The sequence below is a fragment of the Serinus canaria genome, chromosome 5, assembly GCF_022539315.1.
Source record: "Serinus canaria isolate serCan28SL12 chromosome 5, serCan2020, whole genome shotgun sequence".
NCBI classification, from domain to species: Eukaryota; Metazoa; Chordata; class Aves; order Passeriformes; family Fringillidae; genus Serinus; species Serinus canaria.
The window spans coordinates 29,822,783-29,839,200 of NC_066319.1; the positions used below are offsets into that span (position 1 = coordinate 29,822,783).

The 16,418-nt window shown below is 38.6% G+C and overlaps 1 protein-coding gene across 20 annotated transcripts in view; it reads right to left on the reverse strand.

The window, feature by feature from the left end:
* Positions 1-601: 601 nt before the first annotated feature.
* Positions 602-16,418, reverse strand: part of GPHN (gephyrin) — a 271,212-nt gene continuing 255,395 nt past the window's right edge. For all 20 annotated transcript variants that reach the window (XM_050975933.1, XM_050975932.1, XM_050975921.1 and 17 more), the window contains 6 exons: positions 10,632-10,719; positions 8,537-8,610; positions 5,820-5,884; positions 4,455-4,558; positions 3,179-3,275; positions 602-1,612 (listed from right to left, as the gene is read on the reverse strand). In XM_050975933.1, the coding sequence (XP_050831890.1) occupies positions 1,479-1,612; positions 3,179-3,275; positions 4,455-4,558; positions 5,820-5,884; positions 8,537-8,610; positions 10,632-10,719 (562 nt within the window). In that variant the 3' untranslated portion in view covers positions 602-1,478. The remainder of the gene's footprint in view (positions 1,613-3,178; positions 3,276-4,454; positions 4,559-5,819; positions 5,885-8,536; positions 8,611-10,631; positions 10,720-16,418) is intronic.

The following is a 16,418-nucleotide window of genomic DNA, read 5'->3' on the forward strand; positions in this document are numbered from 1 at the left end:
GAGGGATGCCCTCTGCAGTTATCACAGAACTACAGCTCTGGTCCACCGTGATTTAAATTTTCTGTGTTCTCCCTGACTGAGTCTTCAAAAAATACTATAGATAAATGCTTTTGCTTCACAAATGGAGTTGGTGGGATAGCATTTTACCCATGAAGTCCAAGAAATAAGGTGTAGTAGGGCACTGCTATGGTCTTAATCCCAGATGAAATGTGAAGCTACCAATATACACAGTGTGGCGGGAGCTGAAAAGTCCTTATCTCATGGGGGGAAAAAAGAAAAAGAACACTTTATCAAATTCCAGACAGTGCAGCACAAGAGCTGTTTGCAAATGCTATGCAATTTATATGGGGAAACTAAGTATTCTTCAGCTCTGATTAGTCTGACTGTAACCCCAGCCCACTTGCTAATGCTGCTTCTCTTTGTCCCTTGGGAGGTGTGAGAGAGAGCTCACTCTGTAGTTTCAGTTCACTCATGACACTGTACATGAGGGAAGGCCCTAGATTGGACATACTATTTCTCTTCCTCCCTACACTCTTCCCCCACCCCAAATACCCTCTTAAATCACAGGGTTTTTCTGTTTCAAACAACCAGGCTGAACAAGTGAAATTTTAAATAATGATTGAGGATTTTTTTTATTCATTTAAGTTTCAATATCATTACAGAAAATGTTATGGTACAGAGTTGTTTAACATTAGTTTTATTTCTTTGCTCATTTAATTTCCACACGAATGCTGGTAACACTAATATCTGTACAAGATCAGTCTTTGATTTTTTTAGTTTTTAGTTCTGTACATTTTTAAATGTATTGGTTAAAAAGGCTGTCAGCACTTAAGGAAGCAATTTTTTTGTTTGTTGAAATAAAAGGTATCCAGTTACTGCCCAAGAGTACTGAGCTGGGTGGCTGCTGGGACAAGAGACATCCCTGAATGCGCGGCGAGGTGAGAAAACCTCGGGGCTTCACTGGGTTCCCAGGGCAGCCACTCTGCTTTTGGCACTGTGCACATCAACACGAGATACAAGATAAAGAACAAGCAGAAGCTCTCTGTGAAGCGGTTATGAAGCATACTAATAAGGGAAATCCAAGTGTTGTCTACGCTAGTATAAATAAGCAGACAGCCTTGTTTTAAGAGCGTAAGTAGTTGTATCTTAAAGATGAGAAAAAACACAAGTTCTGCAGGCACCTACTGCTGTCTACTAAAAGCTACCGCTATTCGAACTAGCATTGAACACACAAAGCAATTGCAAGAAAAGGAAAAAGTTGCTTTGATATAATCAGAATAAATTTCTTTGTTAAGATTTCTTTTAAAGTTTTTTTTTAAAAGGTATTTATTTAAATTCCATTTGAAATATATTTCAAGATGTTGACTATACTGATCAACTTTTATCCAAATCGGAAAAACTAGCTGTGCCGTTGCATATTACAGGATACAGTCAATGATATGTGGACATGCATCAAAGCTTCGCTCTTGCTGGTGACATCATAGCCTCCCAATGACCATGACATCCACCACCTCCCCCTTGTGAAGCTCCACATACTGCTCTGTCTTTGGAGGTAGCATCAACAGTCCATTGGCACTGCGCATACTCATCAGACGACTGCTCATCTGATTCCCTACAGGAGAGAGGCAGAACAATTTCAGTGGAGTCTTCAGTTAGTTCCAAATGCTGCAACATGGTACAACAAACAAAAGCTGTTATGATGAAAATGTTTATGTGGCTAACTTATTCGTGGAGCTTGGGTTTTGCTGTTCCAAGGTAGATGGAAACAGAGAACTCTGTGGAGATTTAGTCAGCCTCTCACTGCACTGGCTCTCAAAACCATCATTCTCTTTGCTGATTGTTTTCCTCTCCAGCCTTCCACAATATCTGTATCATGTATCTTGTCTTAGTAAATTGCAAATCCTATCGAAATTACTTTATTTTTCAATTTGTACACCTATTCCAGTTATACAAACGTTAAAATCAGCACAGTCTAGAATGTTTTTAATATCCTGTTCTAGAATAAATTTGATTAACTCTATTCTCTCTGAATAGAATAATTTAGGCTGGAAAAAACCTCCAAGATCATTAAGACCAACCTTTGACAGAACAGCACCATTTCAACTAAACCATAGCACTAAGTGCCATGTCCAGTTGTTTCTTGAACTCTTCCAGGGATGGTGACTCCACCACTTCCCTCAGCAGTCTGTTCCGATGTTCAACAGCCCTTTCAAGAGGAAATTCTTCCAGATGTCCAACCTGAGCCCCCACTAGTGCAGCTTGAGTCCATTTCCTCTTCTCCTGTCACTTGTTGCCCCCACCACTTGGCTACAACTTCCTTTCAGGTGGTGGCAGAGACTGGTAAGATCTCCTGTTATTCTCCTTTCTCCAGGCTAAACATCCCCAGCTCCCTCAGCCACTCCTCACAGAATTGCTCTCCAAGCCCTTCCCTGGGTTCACTGCCTGTCTCTGGAAATTCTCCAGCACCTCAACGACTTTCTTGTAATAAGGACCAAGAACTGAACTAGTATTTTCCCTGTGGAGCCTCACATATATGCTTTTTGTTGAACAATTTAGATGTAGCAAAAAGGCAGTTGTTTAAGGACCTAAATCTCCTGCAAGAGTGTCACAGCTTTCTAGCAGTACATAGCTGAACCAGTATTCAAATCTACCTTAACTGCAGCTGAGTATTCAGAAGTATTCCTAGGTGGCAAACATGACTAATAAATCCTTAGTTGGCTTTAAGAGAACATCTAGAGCCTCTGCTATCTTTCCTACTTTTCCAGTTCAGCTAAAATCACACTTCTTTTATTTGTATTGCTCCTACCTCTGCCCCAACTTGTGTTTGTTTAGTACATGCACAACAGCAAAAGGAAGCAAGTGTGCCTGGCTGCAAGTAAGCTTAGTGGATGTTTAAAAAAAGGAATGCATGCACATATGCAAGCATACACATGTAGTGTGTATGTGTATAAGGCAGGTTATTCAAATAAAGGATGTTTAATGGTAAAATTGACAAGCCATATCAGCACTGAATTTTGTACTAATGTGTGTGTGTGCATGTGCACAAATGTGTGAGTAAATCAGGCTGCATAAAGTAGGTTCTATGAAAAAAACATGTGCACACTCTTGTTCCCAGACACATCTTCAGGAAGGCAAGGCTGTGTGTGAGTGTCTGTCAGTCTGTGTGACTGGCACTGACCTGTACTCTGTGCCCAAGGTAGTGGTTCTTGGTGATGCCAAGTCAGAATGCACCGATGATATTCTGGGCGGGGGTCCAATTTAACATCACATGATAACTGTAAGATTAAAAGAGAAAGGATAAACATGTCATGCATTCACATTGCACTGTCTAAAATAATGGAATAATCTGCTCAGTTGTTCTTCCTTAAAAAAAGTCTTTTCAAAAACTTGCATTTCGAGGTCAGATGGTGTCTAGTGCAAGATTAAAAGCTGTAGAAGGCAGAGACTGCAGTATTTAAGAGACTGCAGTATTTAAGGAAATACAACTGTGATATTACAATATCAAAGTATCTGAAGGAGTCTACGTGCATTAAGTGGAATATTCCAAAACTGTTCCTTTAGTGAGAGTTTACAGATAGTATTTCTCTAGGAAAAAAGCCTGGTCTCTTTGGATTACATTGCAGAAAGATAAAAATGGTATTTGCATTCAAAAATCCTGCTAGCTCTGACAAAAGAAAAATGGCCAATCTTTGAAATGAAAAGACATACAGGCAACGCTCATAATGGAAAATACATGCAAAAGTGAAGGTCACTGCAAATTGCTCTCTCTTTTAGAATATTTTAGCTGTGAGATAAATTCTGGATGCTTGAGGAAGGGCAAAAGAGAGACACGAGCTAAGCGTAAGAGAAAAGTGCATAGCCAAGAACACTAAGAAAACTACAAAAGTTGATGTATGCCTTGGTACTTTATTTGAATCAAAAACAGAAGAAGAAGACATTATAATAACATGCCTTGAATCTATATTAAATACAGTTACACTATCCATGATTTATTGGAAAAGTTAGAAGAGTTTAAGGAATTTATATTGCTTTGGGTGGGGGTCGTGTGGGTTTCTTCTATAAATAACTCAACAAAAAGGCTTTAAAGTTCGTATTTTCTATTGCTAATACAGAACTATCTGTTCTAGATATTCACAGATTACTCTGCATTTTTTACCACAGCCTAAAACAAATATCTTTTTTAAACAGGAAATCATCCTTGCTGCCTGATTGGCAAATGGCTGCCTCTGCATCTATATATCTCACTCCATTAGATGGCAATCTAACTCTAAAAAATTATGGGACTGAATATTACCACCAACAGAGACTGAGAATGTGCCTCTATTTGTGTGAACATCCTTCCGCTGACAGAACTAGTCTAGGGCTCAAATTCCACAAACACAAGTCTTCCAGAGCCCAAAGAGCTGTACTTCAACATCTTGAGAGAATTTTTAAATAGAAGACAAGATTCTTACCCTGGCTTTGATGATAGTGGGCCGAGGATCCAGGATACCCTGCATTTTCCTCAGCGCAGGAACAACAAAGAGATTGCAGGTGACAACAGCTGACACAGGATTGCCTGTAGGACAAAGAGCAGTTGGTGATGATGCCCTCTTGGTTTACTCTGAAATGCTGAAAGTGAACTTATGTTTTATAGCAATTTTATTTTAAAGGACTCTACGGAGCTTTCCATGCAATGTACTGCATACAGTACAGACTGCAGAGGTGTGTGGCAAGGGGCATGAGGCAAGTCCCCCTTTTGAAAGCTACACTCTGGATGATGTGTGCTAAGGTCCTGCTCTGACCAGAACTGCCCCATGTTCCTCAGGCCCTACCATTTGCCTCTGTTCTTCTGCTGCCTTTGTCCTATGCCTAAATTTGTCTGGGGCTGGAGCAGAATTAATTGTGCATAGTTATTGTCTCTACCCTCACAGGGCTCTTTATTCATGACCAATGGTTCCCAGACACCAAGGGAAGAATACCTTTAAGTTCCCTAACAGAGTAGAAAAATGCTTTAGGACAAATTCTGAGGAGAATTCTACTGATTTATATGTTTTCTGTTTACTCACAAAAGAGGTGTTTGAGCACCTGTCAAACACCACCGTCTTACATAACTGGGCTTCCCTAGACAACAGTTTTAAAATAAATACTATGATCAGATGGATGTTCCACTGATCTCTACCCTGTAAGAAAATGTACTGCAGTAACTAGAGCAAGAGAGGGTAGAAGCACTGGAGATACATCTGAAAACCACCAGTTTATCAAGCAATCAAGGATTGCTTGTGCAGTCAAAATTCATGGAAAGCCAGAGCAATAAGAATAAAATAAATTCCTCCTCATTTAGAAGGACAGAAATCCATAAGAAAATCTTTATTCTAAACAAGTGCTTTCCCAGCCAGCAGCGGCGCAGCTGTGCTGCCCTCTTTTGGTTCCACACCATGAGCATGATAAACAAAAATATTCCATGACATGTTCCTTGGCATTCCCTCATTTTTGTCTCCATTTTCAGTATGTCAGAGTGGATGCACAGACTTACACCCACAGGATGTTTATGGTGAAGGTGCAGGGAGCTGTAGGAAAAAACACCCCTGTGAAAAATAGAAGGAAATTGTTGGAGGGAAGAAATCCTAAGACCTGTACCAGAAAACTCTGAGGACAGGGACAAAAAAGAACTCCACAGCAATCCCTGTAAGTCCATAACTTCTGTAAATTTCTGAGAAAATCTTACAGGTACCTTCCTTAGGGGCCAACACCAGGCACAGGTGCTGTGAAGTGTCACTATTCTGTTTCATGTCTGACATCTATGCACAGCAACAAAAGTAATCCACAAAACATCTTACCTGGAAGCGCAAAGATTATTTTTCTTACGCCGTCGATATCCAGAGTTGCAAAAGTTGTTGGCAGGCTATGGAAAAAGGAGTCATTTAATATCTGCATTAGAATTTGACTGAAGATTATTGTATTATTTAAAATATTTGCAAAAGAAAATAAAACAGGACATCTCTCTCTCAGCAGTTCATTAGAACCTGCTGGTTATTCCATACTGGAGGTATAATCCTCTCTTCATGGTGACAGAATAATTTTTCTTGATATTCAACTCTTAAGTTTTAAGTACACAAATTTGGAGAGGAAATATCTGAAAGGAAATTAACTAGAAATCAAAAATCTAAATCTTGTCTTCATGCTAGAAGCCAATTAACAATGAAGTAATACTGGAATTATGCAATTACAGAACTGTGTTTGTTTTTCATATAAGGGTTCCCAATTTTTTATAACATTGGTGACTCTAATTCTCTTACTCCAGTCTCTACAACAGTATTACAAGGGAGCAGAATTTCTGAGCAGCTGGTCTGCAGATGAACAAATTCAGATACCACAGGTAGAGCTGCAGCCAGGTGACACTCAGGTCTATCAATGAGAAGCTCTCTCTGCCTTTCAGAGCTGCTCAGTGATCTTTGGTGACTACTGTTACACAAATGGGACAGTAATGTGGCAGCTCAAGAATATGGCTGGCAAAGAGAAGGGACTTATCCATGAAAAAAGAAATTTATATTAGTATAATCCTTTCAAACATTAGAAACTATACTAGGAGCAATAATAAGGCTGGTTTCCTTGGCTTTATCTTGAGCTGACCCCTTGCACCTGGTCAGCAGATGACAGTTTACAACTTTGAAGATTTGCTGCACTTTGCTCATTATCACCTAGTTTTGTATCTGTTAAGACTCATCAATATCTTAGTTTATCAGGGGAAGTTAGTGCTTGATGTTCCTGTTTTAAAATGCCTCTAACATGATGGGAACTCTGTGCCAGACCTCCAACTGTTATAACCAGTGCACAAACCAATGGACAAAAAATTGAATTGCTAATTCATATTTACAGAAACTCTGAATTCTTCTATGACACTTCAACTCTATCACTGGTAGAAAGTTTCAGTACTTCCTTCTGTCAATGCAGTTAGACAAGATTACCTTACAGGAGCTCAGCAACTTTCAGACCAAGTGGAGGGATGGTAAATCCCAAGCACCACCCTGCACTCATGAAGCACATCAAACACAGGCATACTAAAAATTCTGACTTCACTCTTGGAACTTACTCAAGGGATTTTTTTCTCAATAGAGTAACCACAATCTACAATCTTTTAACATGAAGTTAATGAAACCCAAGATACAATATTTTCTATTGCACTACAGCTAATGAAAAAGAGAGTGCTTACATTCTCAGTAAGAACTGATGAGCAAATGTTTTGGTAGCAATAAGAAATGGCTTTCTTGTGGCATAAATTGAAAAGGGACTTTTAAGGTAAAAAACCCATTTCTTGAAGTTTTTCTAGCTAGTTATTAAAAGTTTATTGCTGCAGGTCTACAGAGGAGTCACCAGGAGAAAAAATTCCATTCGCTTATAAGTAAGCCAGAACCAGAATTTAATACTCTGAATTCTCTAAATCACGTTATCCCTTTTGTCAGCAGCAGAGATTGGAGTGCAGATTCTATTTCTGGGAGTTCCCTGCTTCGGTTGTAGCAGTACGACAGAAGCAGTGAGCAATTTCTATGCCTGGGCTACATCCACCAGGGGAAGAAACAAGCTTTCAGCCTCACTCATTCCTTTTGTGGAAAGGAGGTGGTGGAGGGAGCAGCACAAGCACCAAGCCCACACGCAGTTCTTTACCAGACTCTACGCAGAGACAGTGAAAGTATTTGTCTGTTTTCACAGCAAACACCCACTTGCAGCTCTGCTCCGTGACAACAGTTCTGGGCTAGAGGGAATCATCCTGCAAAGCTGTGCTTGATCTTGTGTAGCTGGACCATTCTGACCCAGCTTGCAAACAAACTGCTCTCCATAGGGAATGAGGCAGAGGTGCAGATATCTTTCTGCTCTTGCACTGTGGAGAAAAGGGAACTCTCTGTTTTCAACATGTGTGATTTTCATTCTCTTTGCAGAGCACACTTTCAGACTCACTGATGAGCAGTGCCACCGCATAGAAAAGCAATGCTTTTCTGTGAAAAGCTGAAACAGTTTCCTGGGGCAAACTAAACACATAAAGGACTCTGCTTACTTCAAAATTACTATGAGCAATATGCCAATTAGACAAAGCTTTGTAAATTACCTGTCATTCCACCTCTCTCAAGGAACTGCTTGTAGGAATATAAATTATGCAAATTTTGAAGTGAAATGAGATACTCTTTAAGCAAACTGTCCATTTAATGTCCTTATATTTCCTGGTTATTTCATGGTAATGCCAATGTGAGCTCTGTGATTGCACTGAAGGCTGTGGCAATGTTTATACCATGCTGCTTTCCCACCAGTCCCCAAACCTGATCTGCAACAGTTATCAGAGAAATATCTCTTACTGATAAAATATAATCTCTCTGTTCCAGTTAATTTCACCCATAAAGATGATGACTAATCTGAAGAGCACTGATTTTGCTGCTTTTCCCACATGTATCTATCCTGTGGTTAATAGTATATTTGGAAAAGTGAAATCTACTGAAGCACTTCACTAGGATATTTGGCCCAATGTAGCCTCCATCTAGGCTGCCTAAGCAGAAAGATTTCTTACCCAGGTTTCATAAAAACTCTGCCAAAGTGAATCTGTGCGTGAAGATCAATATCCAGCACCTGTTTAAGATAGTCCTGTTTAATTAAAAAAAAAATAAAATTAAGTAACATCAAAGTGGCTTTACATCATCTAAGCATTCAAAGCAATTAATTAATATCAAATGAAGATGAAAATTTCCATATCCTGAAAGTGCTACAGCCCAGTGGGGAATTTTCAGCATTTGAAAGAAAGTGTTTTGGAAAAGAAGAAGAACAGATTCATTTAGGTGCCAAACCTGACTCCAGAAGGACATATATTTCCTTAAAATTCATCTGCAGCATCAGAATCTTAGAGCACCCCACAAAAACCTACTACTAAAACATTCTCTATGTCAAAGGTGGAAAAAAACCTTTATGATTCAAAGCTAAGACTTTAAATGATCAAGGTATTTAAATTTTGCTATGGAAATTATCTAGTTGTTGATTTAGACATCTCCAACTACTTTTGAAATCAATACTGTACTGTAGAAATCATAGTATTCCAGGATACTGTAATGATTGTAATTTCTTGGGTCTAATGGTCTAATTCACAGTGGTGGGGTTTAACATTCCTTAGAAAGAAAAAACTGTGGGTGGTTTGTGAATGAGACCAAGATTGATCCAGTTATTAAAAAAAATGGAATTACTTGTTTAATCTTTATTGACAATTGCTGTGCCTAAAGATGCAGTACCCTATCTGTTGTGTTAAGTGAGGTTAAACATGTGGGCCATAGCAGTCATCTGTGAAGACAGGCTTTGAAAGCAGTAAATCTGAAACTCCCTGGCAGTTAGCCCTTTTTTTTTGTGCATGTGTGTGTTCAAGTACTTGGAAAGCAGCAACTCATTTCAGCCAGATGTTAACTCTCAATTATTACTTGCATTAACCCCTCCTTTACTTTGTGTTTACTGTTTGGATGTTCACAGCTATTTCATTAAAACTGTAGAAAGCTCAGTATCAGAGGGCAGACCATCAGTGGAATGTAGAGCCTATTGACCTTAGACTCTTGCCTCAAATTCAGACTGGGGAGGAATGAGTGGAAAGTCTGAATGTAAGACCAATCAGCAGTCCAGCCACTTCTCAGTGTTACTGTATCTGCACTATGGTGCCACATTCCCAATTTAAAGACCAGTACTTGTCCTTGATTATTTTTCTAGGCACACTGGAGACAATGGGAGTAATTGAAAGTTATTTGCACTGGTTTGATTAATTATCCATTTTCATTATGTATCCAGTGATATGATTTCTATCCAGAAAAGTAAACAAAACCAGCACTCATGTTTCCCACCTCCTAATGACCACCTTTAGTATCTGTTAATTATAAAAGATGTTTATTTTACCTGCCAAACCCACAGATTCAGCTTGGGATCAAAAAGTAATTTGAGTTTTCCCTTGCATAAGTCATGAGTTTTCCCTTGCATAAGTCATGCAAATGTCCGGCAGGTTCATCTATGCCCCACCAGCATCTATGTATCCCTATTTTCTCTGATGGCTTTGGCACAGGGATAATCAACAGAAACTCAATCAACAATTCTGTTAATGATTCAAAAGGCAAATATATCAGCTCGCTGGGTCTCATATGTACTCTCTGTAGGACTATCAGGTGCAAAATGTGATAAAACTATTTTTGTAACAGAGCTTTGGCACATTCAGGAAACAGCTGTGCTGAGTAAAAAATATGCTATATATATACTCAGGTTGCTTTTCAAAGTACTTTCAAAGTACCTTAATTAGATCCTTTTACCTGCTCTAAAAAGAAAGTCTATTGTCTTCATGTGCTATTAACCCAGCAGCTTCCTCATCTACATAAATCATTCCTTAAATAAAAACACATTTGTAAATCCCTCACATCAAGAATTAAAAGCTTTTCTGTTGTACTATGTCAACTATAGTACAGCAATAGGAATGAATGGAATGAGCCTTGAAGAAAGTTTTCTTCAGTAATTCACATGTAAGTGTTCCAATAAAAGTAAGGTCCATTTTTAATAAACATTAATACAAAAATAGTAGCTTGGATGACAGACTCTAGTTTGAAATTCTTACATATATTGTAGGAAGTGAAACTTAAACTTTTTCATACCTTTTCCCCCATGGATACACCTCCTGATGTAATGATCACATCAGCACGGCTGATACCCTCATTCAGTGCATTCAGTAAATCATCTGGGCTACAGGAAAGAACAGGCAAGCAGATTAGTGGCATGGAATCATTATGAGTTGTAATATAAGTCTGTGTGCACACATACAGATGCATATACACACTTGTTTTAAGAGAATAATACAAGCTCTTTTGCTTCTCAAGATTCCACACTGTTAATTCTAGTCAAGAACTGCAATCTCATTAAGTGAACACCACACTGTTTGGCACCTTTCTGTCTAAAGTTTGTAACAGGAACAGTGGGATGCTTTAGACTGGGACTGAAGAATGCTATTACAAGTGTCTAAGAGTATGCAATTGGCACAATAGGTAGTAATACAAATTGTGACTTCAGTGAACTGGCAGGGATATATAAAGGCACCCGACACATGAAAATTACTGACCACCAAGCAGGCTACAGTACTACCTGTCTAGCTTATCTGATGTGTGCAAAAATGGGGATGAGGCTCCACTTCAAACTTTGATCAGTGAAGAGTGGGAGTAAATCCTTTTTTTTTCTCTGGGGGCTCTGCAGCAAAACCACCTGTACATATCCACTTCAGCTTGCAAAAACACAATCCATGCTGTTAAAAGGTCTATTTACCTTCATGAGAAACAGTACAGTGGGAGCTATGACATTCTTCCATACAAAGAGCATAACGTGAAGGAAATTGGTGTCCTAACTCTTTTCTTTCCATTTTAGATCTAAACTGGAAACTTTGAAGCAAGCATTAGACATTTAAGAGCAGTACTAATACACAGCTTCAGGGCACGCAGTGGAGAAACTCAGTAATACAACTCACACAGGTCCAAAGGAATCAAACCCAATTTCCAATATATTAAATTCATACTTTGCATTTTACATTTGTGAACTGACCAGAAGCTGACCGGTTGCTATGACTGTATGCATTCCTTCAACAGCATGTTTTCAGTTCAGTGATCCTGAAAGCTTTCATGGGAGGCTGTTCCTACTTAGAATGCCATTGAAAGAATGGGCAATTACACTAGTGACTGTATGAAGGCCTTCACCTGGAATACAGCACCTCAGGTAAATACCACACTACAATACAAAAACACCATTGAGGGTGATGAATAAGGCTGAAAATGGAATGAGGGCTATCCTTTGAGAGCTTGGGTGTATTTCATCCAAAAGTAGAACTACAGCAGTAATTTTGGAGTTTGAGATGAAAGTACAAAAATTAGGAATATTATGCCAGTTCTAGTTGACCTTTCAGAGACTAGCAGAAACTCTGTGTTTCCAGATGTCTCAAAAAGAAAAATCCTTTCCTCTGAGCATCCTTTCTTTGCCCATGGTTCAGTGGAATACAAGCAGCAGCTATCATGATGTGCTGCTGTGTGCAGTACAATTTATGTGATGCAAGAATGAGCGCACTCCCCCACTGAGTAAATAGCTCAGTGCATGCAACCTTGCACATGGCTCATCTCACCAGAGAGCCCTCCAGTGTCCTCTGCCCTGGTTATGCCTTACAGGCAGAGACTCAAGATTCTTTCTCCACAATGTCCAGTGACTGAAGTACCATGTTCTTTGGCATCACAATGTAGTCATCCTGCACAACTTTATTATCCATGTTGGGTTACACCCCCCTCTAGAGTCAGATTGTTGTGTAAGAGGTAGACAACAAGATACAGCAGAAAGAAGGGCAGAAAGATTGTAGACTGCAATCAATAGGATAAAATTATACACTACCCTTTTTTAAAAGGAAATAGTGGCTGAAATATTGTGGCATGCCATCGTGACTATTGTTTAGGGTACTGGGTATCTTGGATACTCTTAATGGCCTACAAGGAACACCTAAACTGTTTTCTTTGGGAGAAAATAAACGGGCTTAAGCAAAACCATCTCCTTTGTTCTTTAGGAAATGGAGACATTTTATCAGCTGCCCCTTCTGAAATCTTGGGAACATTTTCTCCAAAACCCAGCACGAGTCCTCACTAGTCATTGAAGGAAAGGAGAAAGAAGCAAATCTGCTGTTGGCTACTTCTTTAAAACCTATTGTCTTGTATTGATCCTCTAAGTAGTATCTGTGTGTAACAAGATATTATTTAAGATTATTATACAGTTTGTAGTAGGAAAAGTCTCTCAAGATCTAAGTATTCCTTAATCCTTGCCAACAAGGCTGCTTGGAATGCAGCAAGGAATACATATTCATTACCTAGGTCGATATTGGCATTCCTGAGGCTCGGCAGACATATGCCACTATCACCAGCCTAACACTGCTTCCAGTACATTTTTCTCATTAGGTTGTGATGGAGCTGAGGACCTTATCTTGAACTTGCTCCAGGCTGTTTCATTTTATCTTGTTTAATTATTTAAAAGTTATTCATAGGTAGCAAGTCTACCTGTCTGGGGACATGCTAATTCTGGATAATGAAGTGGGCTTGCTTTTGGTTGTGGTTTGAGAATAATGGAAGGAACAGTAGAAAGCAAACAAGTATATATTTAACTGTTGTTAAAGTTAAATAGAATGGAAATGCAACTACTTACATAAGGAATATATATGTATGTATTTGTATATATATGAAATCACTTAACAAAGGAAAAAAAAAATCAATAAACCCCCTTCCCCCTCCAAATAAGCCTAAATTCAAACCAGGTGAGGACTCAATTCACATCTTTCCTTATGAGGACAGCATACCATTGGAATAGTTCATCATTCAAGTATTTTAATTTTGTCATGTAAAAAGCTGTATGTTACTGGAATTGGTGCATTTTTAGAATTTCCAGTAAAATGATCTGTATAATATAATTTTCTTCACCATTTTAAAATTCTTTTCTTTATTATCTGAATAGTGCAAGGCATTAAAAAATTCTATCACTAAAACTTATCCAGGCAATAGCACTGCATATAATCTTTAACATAGTTACAGAATTAATTTAATTATTTCAAAAGGAAAGATGTGATAGAAATTTTGTTGCAATAAACTAAATAATTATGTTAGTTTTGTGGAAGACACGTATATGCTGGAAGACATGATTCTTCATTGAAAAAAGGAGACAGAATTCCCTCCCTTGCCATTGCAGAAAATATCTCTTTTTTGGACATTTTTGGCAGACTTCTTTTGTCACTCAGGTCTGCTTAACTTTATGTTGTACTTAAGGCTAGTAGTTCCATGACTCTGCAATTAGCACCAAACACTCCTTACAGGAGTCCCCTGTTGCAGTCTTCAATCAACACTGTGAACATTTCCCTCACCTTTGCTGGATTTAATGCAGAGAGTTATTACTCAAACTGCATACTAACACTGAGTTGATATACTCAGATAACAAGATACTACTTCTTGTTTCATTTGTTGTGTAACAGTGAGCAGCTGCTCCTTTAGATTGAAAAAGGAAATAAAAGGAAAGGGAATAAATAATGAAAACTATTAGATCCTGAAAGAATAGACAAGATGTCTTTGACATCTGAGCATAGCATGACAAGATTGTTTTAAAAGGCAGGTGACAAATCACCATGAAGCTGAGAAATAGCACTCACTGTCTGAGCAGGTACAAATCAGAAGCTGTATTCTGAAGCAGGGCAGGGTACCGGAATAGCTAGATTAATGGTCTAATTTACTACAATAAATCCTTTAAAATATCTTGTCATAGTGCTATTCTTGGATTTTTTTCCTTCATGGACAGAACTGTAACTGGTGCTCAAATATAATGGTGAATACATAAAGTAGATTTTGATGGGAAATCTAATTTCCAGATGGTAAAATTACTGTTTCATTTGGCGATTTTCAAAGTCAGAGTGACATTGTGCACAAAAAGGGAATGTGCTTTTCTAACATGCTGCAACTTATTAAAAAAGTTATACTCAGATACGTTTCAGATCACATCTGATCATCCTTTGTTAATTCCCTGAAGAAAATTTGTTATTTAAGGACTGCATACATGAAGCTATTTATATACATAAATAAGAAACAAATCCAAACTTTCAACACCTGGAGCACCTCTGTCTGCACAAATATTATGCGTATTGTACCCACATTTTTGAAGCTGCAGAGTCATTTGCATAAGGAGTGCATGTATTTTTAATTACATCTTTATATTCTCTGCTAATTTTGTCAGGGCGATAAACAGAGTATCTACTCTACTATCCCAGTTCCCTGATCCTTCTTGTTCAGTTTTGTGGAACAGAATGAGCAGTGCAATCTGGAAATTGGTTGGAGGGTAACTATTGTACAATGGCAGCAGCAAGTATCCAGTAAGCAGATGTGTGACACTTGCTTTCATTGATTTGAAGAGAGGACTTGCAGCATGGCAGTACAGCAGGAACACCTTCTGGATTCAGGAAAAATGCTGCTTATCAAAGTTAGTTTGTGGAAAACTTATTCAACACTTGAGCTGTCAAGTAAGCTGTCTTTGAACTGAAAAGATATACAAGAAAGCTTAAGAGCTTGAACAAGAAAATGATGCAAGCCTCATTGAAATAGACATCAGGCATGTAAATTTTCTCCTTTCCACTCTCAAAACGAATAGCTACATTATAGTTAAGACCAAAAGAATTCTCTGTTTTTTAAGTGCCAGTTTGAAGGACCCTAAATTACAGTGTAATTTTCTCTTTCACAGAGAAATCAACACATGTTAATTCACTTTTGTTGATCCTATTGTTGTGCTTCACTGTCATTAATTATCAATCTGTCAGCTTTTTCTGTGATACAACCCTTAACAGCAGCAGTTTGATACATGCAATTAAACAGCTCAGTTTAATAATTTAATATAGAAAACAAATAACAGCAAATGTTAAAAAAATCACCTACCCTCTACAATAAAATGAGAGATCCCAGTTAAAATGGGACTGGAACCTTTAGTTAGGACTGACTTATCAAGCCATTGTCACAGTACCAAACCTATAGTTCATTACTAATTTCCAGGACCATTTCCACCACTTTCCTTGGTTCTTTGCCACAGCAGTCTCATCCATTCCATGTAACCTCATTAGCTGACAGTCACCTCCTGTCCTCGCTGCCCACTGCCACATACCCCATGCTGCTGCTGGGGGGTGACCAACAGAAACACTCATGGTTGTTGTATTTCTCTGTGCAGCACTCTGGGCTTTTATAAACCCAGGTCTTCTGGTAACCTGTACTTGAGAATGTGTGCATGCACCATCACAGTCAACACCTTGAACCTGTGTGCTTCACAGAGATACTGGACACAGATACAGAAAGATACACATGCACCATAATGCACCAGATGCATGCACAAGTGTCTGTTGTGAGTTCAAAAGCAGAGCTGGCCAACCTTTCTTGCCTGCTGTTTTACTTTATTTGAAAGTATCTCAAGTATTTCAGTTATATGCTGCAAGACATGATTCTTCACAAATTCTGAGGAGCTACAGATTCCTGGACACACAGTGAAAATGGAGGTGCGTAGCAGTGATCCTACACAATCACACCAGAGACCAAAGTAATCCACCTGCTTTCTAAACTACAGTAGTTGACTGTAAACTTCAAATAGAGGTGGGTGCCCTGAGCTTAGCACATTCTGGATACGTTCCCACAAACTGGCAATAGTGGTTTGTACTACTTTTGCATCTCAGGAAGTCTCTTACCTGTTAAAGAGATGTTCCAGAAGAACAGGTTTAACTGAGGTACAAAGACCTGCTAGAAATTCCCCTTGCATGCAAAGATCCCAGTCAAACTTCTAGTTCTACCTCCAAAATAACAAAGCATTTGCCAAATTAAAACTTTCATAAAATAACCAATGGACTACTTGTTGTA